This window comes from Crocuta crocuta, unplaced genomic scaffold (assembly GCF_008692635.1).
Source record: "Crocuta crocuta isolate KB4526 unplaced genomic scaffold, BGI_CrCroc_1.0 scaffold121, whole genome shotgun sequence".
In the NCBI taxonomy this organism is placed as follows: domain Eukaryota; kingdom Metazoa; phylum Chordata; class Mammalia; order Carnivora; family Hyaenidae; genus Crocuta; species Crocuta crocuta.
The window spans coordinates 3625978-3635206 of NW_027528608.1; the positions used below are offsets into that span (position 1 = coordinate 3625978).

Consider the following 9229-nt stretch of genomic DNA (forward strand, 5'->3'; position numbering starts at 1 on the left):
AGTCCTTCGAAGAAGGAACTGTTTCCTGCCGGGACTTGGGGCGGGGGCGGGTGCTAGCGGGAGCCGCGATGAGGATGCCGACAGGAGGCTGCTGCGAGAGTGACTCCTGTCTTCCCTTTGTGTCTCTTAGACCCAGCGGGGCAGGCCTGCTCAGCCCAGGGTGGTGTGTCTGGGGAGGGCCCGGGGACCTGTCCAGGCCTGGCACCTGGAGGAGGTGGGGGCGGGGGAGGGACTCCTGCCCTGTCCAGGAGTTTTTCTGTCCACCTTTCCCCCGCCGCGTGTGGGGGAGAGGGGAAGAAAGGAGTTAAATCCTCAACCCACATGGCTCCTTTATTTACCATGAGGAGGAGGGAGGCCATTATCTGAGCTTGGGGTCATTAGGGGACAGCCTATGGTGTCACTAAAGCTACTGAAATGACACAGTAAAAAAGAAACCTGTCAGCGTTCAGCTGCACCGTCGTCTGCCTTTCAGTAATCAGGGAGCTCTGTCTGAGTCTTCTGGAAGGCCCCTTGCCTCAGCTGTGTGAATGGCTAATAAGGGCTGGGGACCCCCCCTCCCCCACAAAGCACCCACTCCCCAGTCTGTTAGGTCATGTGCTGTCTGGACTCTGAGCAGCTGGGTACTGGGCTTTCCCCAAGGGGTGCTCCCCCTGCCCAGATGTGGCATGGGCTCTGCAGAGCCTGGGTATTTTCAGAGGGGGCATCTGCCCCTGCTTCCTCACTAGTTGGAGGCTGACCCGGGCAGAGATGCTCTCCGCCTCCCTTGACATCCTTGATGTTGGGGGAAGGGGGCATCCTGAACCCCGCGAAGCTGAGTTTGCCCATATCCCCTTCCTGGTCTTGTAACCCCCCTGCAGAAAAGCAGTAGGTGAAAGCAAAGGACAAAGCCCATGCAGGTGAATTCTTGAGGGGGTGGGTGGCAGGAGAGTTCTTTGCCTCCCTTCTCAAGGTCAGCATGGCACAGCCGAGTGGACCTTGAATCCTGCTAACTGTGCATCCCTATAAAACGTGGTAATCAGAACTGCTTCCTCCCGCCCTGGCTGCTAGTACACCCGGTGGCTGGCAAGGCCCCTCAGTAAGAGGAAGCCCTTCCACGTGGGAGGGGCCCCCTTGCGGGCAGAGCCCTCGTCCAGGCTGAACCAGGGTGGTCCAGGCATGGATTCCTGAGCTGGACAGGGGAGACCCCATCGTACAGGAGTTAGAATTCCCAGACCTGGGGAGTAGCCCGAGGGGTCCGGGGCACCCCACTCTCTTTGGCTGCGGGAGTGGGGGGTGGGTCCTGAGACCCTCTATGGTCCTCCCCTCTGCCCATCCTGGCAGGACTGGGTGGGAGTGGAATAGTCTGTGGCAGCGCTCTGGGCCTCGCCCTGTGAGAGGAAGAGAGCCAGCCTGGGGTCTGGCCGTGTGGTCCTGTGTCCATCAAGGGCTGCTGTTGGCCCAGTGCAGGTGTCTGGGCCCGGAGAGCCACTGCCCCCCTACTGACTCCTCCCTGTGTCTCCCACAGTGAACATCGTCCTCACCGGGCGGCTCAGCAGCGCAGTCCCTGCCTTAGGTGAGTAAGATGCTTCTCGCTTTCTTCCCTTCCTCCCTGCCTTTCTGGTTTAGTCCACCCCTGAGGTCAGCTGGTCTCTTTCAGCTTCAGTCCTTGTGCATTTTTTCTGCATCACAAAGGAGCTGTTTGGCCCTGGGCTAGCTTACACCTCCCTAAGTCTCAGGTTCTCTTCTATAAAATGGGTGCGATGATAGGATCTACCCCAGAGTCTACTTATTAGAGTCAATGGGCAAACGAGGCAAGGCGCTCAGCATGGCAATGACACATGGTGGCCTAATGCCACTAGCAGACTGTCACAGGTCCAGCAGAATTGACAGATTGCGCTTCCTGTAGACTGTGGGGTTCCCTGAGGCCGCAAGGCACCACAAGATGCTTGCTTGTTTTAAAATTATACCCGGGATTGAATTTATAAAGGTATGAATGGGTGATGGCACAGACAGGCCAATGCCACTGACAGACGAATGTGTTACCTTTGTGCCTTGAGAGGAAGGGACACATGGCACCCCGCAGGGCCACAGCAGGAGCACCAGCTTAGGTCAGGCCTATGTAGGAGCCAGGGAAGGCCCAGGCCGGAGCCTTTATTGGAGTTTCAGGGTTCGGGAGAAGGCAGGGCAGGGAAACAGCTCAGAATGGGCTAGTCTGAATGACTCTAGCTTGAGGCTACAGGGCTGGGGTCCAGCTGTCCAGTACCTGGTGCTGGCATCACCCAGAGCAGGGAAAATACTGACGTGGTTGTGAGTTAGAAAAGTAGGTGGCTCAGCCTGGGTTCAGCTGGCCTGTCTGGGCCAGACCAGCTCCCGGCCAGCCGGTGGGCAGGGGAGAGACGGGCGCCCTGGCTGATGTTTTGGCCCTGGGATTGGTGGTCGCCGAGTAGACCTGCCGAACCCAAAACACATGGTCAGAACTGCTCCACTCTGCCTCCTCCTGTCAGAGCGGGTCCAGCCATTGACGGGCCATCACTGTGCTCGGGCCCAGTGCCAGGCCCACAAAGACGGTCAGGAGCAGGAGGGGAGACGGAGGCCATCAGGGTGTTTGCTCTTTGCTGAGGGGGCTGCCGCTGGGAAGCTCAGACCCTCGAGGCCCTGGGGCCCCCACGGGCATCTGAGAAGGGCCTCAGGGAGCTGGAGAGAATGTGTGGTCTCCAGCGGGGGAGGGGGGCGCTGACTCGTTTGCCGTCTGCAGGGCTGCATAGTGGTTTGGAGGCACCTGGGACTTCTTATTCTGCTCAGTGCCTTGTAGCAGAAAGCCACCGAGGCTGGCTCACAAAGAGGAACCTCTGCTGGCCAGCGTCACTGGGATGGGGAGGCGCAGGGCCCACAGAGGCTGCTTGCAGAGGCCCATCTCTCAGATGTGGCCCCTCGGGCTCCCTCCTGCTCACTGCCTTTGTCTCCTGCCATCGTCTCCTGCCATCGTCTCCTGCTCCCTGCCGTCCGGCCTCCTCTGCCGACGCAGCTGGCCCAGGGCCCTGCCTTACTCAGCACCCAGCCAGCCCCCGGGGCCGCCTGCTGTGCATGCCCCCACTGCTAACTGCCCAGTCTCCCCATCCCACATTTCCAGAGGGTCTGTGGCCACGGTAGAGAGTGGGAGGGAGGGTGACTGGGGGGCCTGGGGTCTTACAGCTGTGAGTCCCAGACAAGTCCTTCTGCTGCTGTGCTGGGTGGGCATGTGACCTCAAACACGTCTGCCACATGCCTATGGCCCAGGTTTAGAACAGCGTTGCTGCGGGGACAAAGTTCACTCAGTGCCAGGGAGAGAAGGACTGCGATGCAGGTCCGCACATTTGGTTGTTTTTGGCCAGGGTCCACGTCGTTCTCAGCAGGCCCATGTCGCGCAATTTCTGGGGCCGCCAGTCACATCGTGGTGCCTGTGCGTGGCGCCCTGGGAGCCCGACCGAGAACGTGGCGGCCCCGGGTGGCCGCAGGTGGAGGTCTGGGGCCCTAGCTCTCTTGGAAGCTAGCTCTGTCCCGCTAGCAGTGCTAAGAGCCGTGGAGGCCGGCTTCTGGCTGCCCGAGGTGACCCCTCAGACACCCGAGGGCCCCGCCTGACTGCCTGCAGACCTCGCAGGTGTTGTTGGCCTCTCGGCCCCTGTCCCGCCCCAGGTGGTCAGGCATCTCCTGCGCCCGAGACTCTGGGCTCGTCCGCGTGGCTGCTGTGGCGCCAGCTCCGTGACCGGGCTGGGGTTCAGACAGCTTCCCCGAGCACTGGGGTGGGCCCAGCTCTCTGCGGTTAGTTGGAGCAGGCGGGGTGTCCGGAGTATTGATTGCCTCCGGAAACCAGATCTGCCCATGGTGCTCATGCTTCCTCAGGAGCATTTCATGACTCTTTGGACCGGGAAAGAAGGACGCTCGCTGGGCTGAAAGTGCTCAGTCACCCCTGGCCCCCTTGAGCAGGGCCACCTGGGCCTGAGGGCCAAGCAGTCTCCTGCCGGAGTGAACACAGGTCACTTCCATTGAAGGCTCAGATAGGCCTCTGTGCCCCCTGCAAAAGTACGGTCCTCTAGCACCCATCACTGCCCGCCCGTCATCACACGCTCTGTCGGGTCCTCACCTCTACAGCGCATACCCCCACTCCCCCCATCACACGAGTGTCTGCCTAGAGGCCGCCCCTTTCCCAGAATCTCCCAACCACCTCTGAGACAGGCAGCACCCACGGGCTCCGTTTTACTGATGGACAAGGTGAGGCCTGGGGTGCAAAGAGTGCCTGGCAGGGTGGGCCCTGGGACTGGATTCGTGAGGCCTTTACCCCATCTGTGCCAGGGTCCTGGCGTGGCTTGCTGGGGTGGGAGTGAGGCTGCTGTCACACAGCGGCCTGGGGCTGGTTGTCTGAACTGGCGGCAGCCTCCAGGCTCACGGCCAAGCAGTGTCCAGTCGGGAGGCCCTGATCAGAGCTCGCGGAGCCCTCTCCCCTGCGCCACGTTCACTGTGCATGGGCCAGGCTGATGGCTGCAGAGGACATGTTCTCTTCCCCGCTTTGGAGAAGAGCAAACTGAGTGCCTTTGCTGCCCCCTAGGNGGGCTTTGTTGAGAGGGAGGACTGGGCTGGCAGCTGTCTAGTCATCTGCTCCTGACTTGGCTGGTGGTTGGAGAGACAGGCCGCCTGACTCTGGGAAGCAGGGCCAGATGTAGTCTGGAAGACCATTCTGGCTGCAGCAGTTGATGCCTGTGGAAGATGCATGGGCCTGGCTTTCCGCAGCTGTGTTTTGTCCCTAAGGAAGGGCTCCTGGCCAGGGTAGGTATGGACCAGGCCCTCTCCTAGGGGCTGAGGGTCAAGGCAACAAAGGGTGGTTCCCATCCTGGCTGACGAGTCTCCTGGCTTCTGGTTAATCATGTGCTTTAGTGATTTGCTGGGGAAGGGGGGGGCACCCCAGCCATACTAGGCTCTCCCTGCCTGTGAACCTCTTGCCCAACACCATCCAGGAGGAGAAGCTTCCTGTGGTTTCATCACCTCACACCTCCCAGGCCTCCTGGTCAGCACCCAGGGTCTCTGGGGGGCCTCATCTGTCAGAGGGAAGGGGCCCTTGCCCTTCCGCTTTTAGTCTTCTTACTGCTCCTGCTTACTCGGTAAGAAACCTGAGGGTCAGGAAGGCTGGCCTCCCAGGCCACAGGTGAGCGCCAAGCAGAGGGGCCTGGCTGGTGCCTTGCTGGCCAGGGACTGTGGGGGCTCTGACGGCAGCCTGAGGGTGGCCAGCCGTGTTTTAGGGTCAAGTGTGGGTGTTTCTCTTCTAGTCCTTTGATGCTTTTGTGAGCTGTCGGTGGAGGCTTCTGCTTTCCCGTTAGTCACAGTACTGGATCACCTGGACCTCCGCGGTCACCATACTGTGAGCACGGGAGGCGGCTGGAGGGCTTCCACTCCCCTTTCTGCAGCCGTGCAGTCTGGGGACCCAAAGAGTTTTGTTAAGAGCCAGCAGAGAGACTCTGGCTTCTAGGGTGACAGTGGAAGGTGCCAGGCAGCGGGAGAGTGAGGAGGTAGTGTCGCTGGCCTCAGTTTCTTTATCTGTATAACGGGCCCTGCCTTTGCCACAAGTTTTTGTGAGGATCAGACAAGGTGGCGTGGTGAAGGGCTGCAGGGGTTGGGAGGGGTGGGTGCGGTCAAGGGCAGGGGCCTTGCCTGGTCCCGGGAAGGGCAGGGCATACCAGGGTTGGCTCTGCAGTCCTCGGGCGAGGTGGTAATGAAAGTGGGTAAAGTGAGGCCCGCAGGGCTGGGCGTGGTGGCACTGCTCGATCATACTGGCTGGAATGATAACCCGCGCTTGTCCCTGCTGCATTGGTTCAAGGCTGGCAGTGAGAGGCTGATCCCACCAGGGGACCAGGGCCGATTCCGACTTTGCCACCTATTGCTGTGTGGCCATGGGAAGGCCACTCACCCTCTCTGAGCCTGTCTCCGTGTCTGGTTATGACATCTACCTCCAGTGCCTCCCCACTTATGCTCAGGGTGAAACCCCAGTGCCACACAAGGTGTGATCAGACCCAGCCTGTGTTTCCAGCCACGTCTGGTCATTGGCCTCCCTGCAGGCCTGCTTTATGATCTTTACTCCACCCAGAGATCAATCAGCCTGTCTCCTCTCTGCAGTTCCATGGAGCAGGGCTTTGAACTGTCCTACTCAGCACCCCTAGTACATATGCCTGCCACGTAGTAGGTCCTCAGTAAATACGTGCTGGGTGAACAAAGCCCCGCCCTTCCCAGGGCTGAGGCCTGTACTTCTCCCAGGGAGGGCAGGCAGGGAACCACAGCATGACTGTCCGTGAAGCTGCACCCTGGAGGTGCCAAGGGGTATGTTAGTGGGTTCATTCCCAGCCCTGCCGGGAATGGGGACTGAAACCTATGCTCTGTTCACAGGGCAGGGCTGGGGGCTGAGGCTGCCCCGAGGCCTTGTGGTCCTTGGCCCCCCGTACAGAATTCCATGAGGTCTTGAGGTTGGCCTTGCCCTGGCCATGGCCACTCTTGTCTGGCTTTGATCCCACCCTGGGGCAGGCCTGTGCTCAAGCCATGGCGGGGGAGGGAGAGGGAGGGCTCAAGTGCACCCCCCACTTCATGTCCCACCCAAAGGGGAGGCCAGCACTTCTCCGCCTCTTCTCCCGACAGCTGCCTGCAGTGGAAAGCTGGAACAGCACACGGAACGGCGCGGTGTCATCTACAGCCCAGCCTGGCCCCTCAACTACCCGCCAGGCACCAACTGCAGCTGGTACATCCAGGGTGACCGTGGGGACATGATCACCATCAGGTAAGGGAACCCAGGGCATCAGAGGGAAACTCCGTGGGCTTTACACATGCTGAGTGAGTGCGTATGTGAGAGGATGTATGGGTGTGTGATGGATGCACGTGAGTGCACGTGTGAACCGCTGTAGAGGACATGTGTGTGAGCATATATGAACGTGTGCATGTGAGTGAGCACATGTTTGAACAAGTAGAGAGGGCAGCTGTGAGCAGACAGGCGTGCAAGTTCCTGTGTGTGAATGTGTGGGTGTGCCCTGGTGTCTGCAGGGGGCGGGGGGCCCTGCAGCTGGCTGCCTCTCCTACTGGGCCTCTCCTGCAAGAGACTCTCTCATGGGTGGTGGGGGCTGTCCATCACCTCAGCCCGGCCAAGGATAGAGGCCCTGGGGATGGTGGGTGTGGCCCAGTTGTCTGAGGTGGCCGCAGTGTCCTGCAGGTGGCCAGGCTGGCATGGAGCTAGAGCAGGGTATCCCCTGGCTTGAGGCAGTCCCAGCAGGAGAGGGGGCCAGGCAGGTGCCTGGGCACTCTAGCTGCAGGGATGTGCAGAGGTACTGGGATGAGGTGGCCAGACAGCGAGCCTGAGGCCAAGCAGAGGGGTGGCCATGGGGTCTGGCTGGGGTCTCTCCTACATGCCAAAGCCCAGAAGGCCTGGGTACTCCCTACCTCCAAAGCACAGGGACTTGAGAGGCACGATCGGGGTCTGTTCTGGTAGCCCTCCCTGTTTCTCTGTGGCCGTGGGGCCGTGGCTCCCAGGCACTCTCTCTTCAAAGACTTCACCTTTACTGGCCACTTCTAGGGCACCCCCTGGCCCTATGGCCTGCTTGCCCTACAGCCTGGGCCGGGAGGCCAGCCCCGTGTGCCTGCATGCCGCCCCNAGGGATCTGGACTCTTGGGTCTTGCCCTTGAAGGGACAGTGTCAGGGGAAGGAACTGACTCCCCCTCCACTTTGGCTTCGGGGTGGGCACTGTGTGTGCTGACAGAGGGCAGAAAGAAAGAGCGCTGCCCACAGTTGTTCCCATTCTTCATGGAGCCCCCCTCAGGCCCCTGGATGGGGGTGGGGGTCCCACTAGCAGGCCCAGCGTGGAGGAGCGGAGGGTGGTGGGGCTGGGCCACCCTTGCCATGAGCTCAGGTCTGCGGTCCCCTGCCTGCCCGACCACACCCATGGTCCTCTTTCCTCTCTGCCCCGGCAGCTTCCGCAACTTTGACGTGGAGGAGTCCCACCAGTGCTCCCTGGACTGGCTCATGCTGGGCCCGGCAGCCCCGCCCCGCCAGGAGGCCTTCCGGCTCTGTGGCTCTGCCATCCCGCCTGCCTTCATGTCCGCCCGGGACCACGTCTGGATCTTCTTCCACTCTGACGCTTCCAGCTCCGGCCAGGCCCAGGGCTTCCGTCTCTCGTACATCCGAGGTGATGCTGGCGGCAGGGTGGGGCAGGGCCCCACAGGGCACGCCGGCTCCCGGGGCCCTGGCAGCACCCCCTCCTGGCCCACTCCCTGCAGGGTCTCCCCCAGCAGCCCGGGCAGTCAGGGCACTGGGACCAGTCAGGTTGCTGCCTCGAGCCCCTCAAGTTCCCTGACCCCACTTCACAGGCTTGGCTAGAGTGAGTGGCTCACCCCTCACCCTTTGCTCAAGTCAGGGATGAGCCCACCCTGGCATCTGAGGGGTCTCTGCCCTGCAGAGGCCCCTCTGGGACAGGGAACAGCCCTACCTGCTCCTGGACCCAGTGGCCCCATTACAGGGAGGCTCTGCTTTCCTCTGACTGCTCCCCCCACCCCCCTTTGCTCTTCACCGCACAGGGAAGCTGGGCCAGGCGTCCTGCCAGGCAGACGAGTTCCGCTGTGACAACGGCAAGTGCCTGCCGGGGCCGTGGCAGTGCAACACTGTGGACGAGTGTGGTGACGGCTCCGATGAGGGCAACTGCTCGGCGCCTGCCTCCGAGCCACCGGGCAGCCTGTGCCCCGGGGGCACCTTCCCCTGCAGCGGGGCGCGCTCCACGCGCTGCCTGCCGGCTGAGCGGCGCTGCGATGGCACGCAGGACTGCGGGGACGGCTCCGACGAGGCCGGCTGCCCCGACCTGGCGTGTGGCCGGCGGCTGGGCAGCTTCTACGGCTCCTTCGCCTCCCCGGACCTGTTTGGCGCAGCCCGTGGGCCCTCGGACCTTCACTGCACGTGGCTGGTGGACACACAGGACCCGCGGCGCGTGCTGCTGCAGCTGGAGCTGCGGCTGGGCTACGACGACTACGTGCAGGTGTATGAGGGCCTGGGCGAGGGCGGGGANCTCACCGTGGCCTACCACGCCCGCGCGCGCAGCGCCGGCCACGGCTTCAACGCCACCTATCAGGTGAAGGGCTACTGCCTCCCGTGGGAGCAGCCGTGTGGGAGCAGCAGCGAGGGGACCGCGGGGGACGCGGGCGAGCAGGGCTGCTTCTCGGAGCCGCAGCGCTGCGACGGCTGGTGGCACTGCGCCAG

The 9229-nt window shown here is 62.1% G+C and overlaps 1 protein-coding gene across 1 annotated transcript in view; it reads left to right on the forward strand.

Annotated features, from left to right (window-relative positions):
- The window catches only part of LRP3 (LDL receptor related protein 3), a 40178-nt gene that overhangs the window by 28148 nt on the left and 2801 nt on the right, over positions 1-9229 (forward strand). Inside the window, exons 4-7 of the mRNA XM_077754689.1 lie at positions 1505-1552; positions 6634-6772; positions 7954-8168; positions 8557-9229. The exon at positions 8557-9229 is cut by the window's right edge and continues 438 nt beyond it. Of these exons, the coding sequence (XP_077610815.1) occupies positions 1505-1552; positions 6634-6772; positions 7954-8168; positions 8557-9229 (1075 nt within the window). The remainder of the gene's footprint in view (positions 1-1504; positions 1553-6633; positions 6773-7953; positions 8169-8556) is intronic.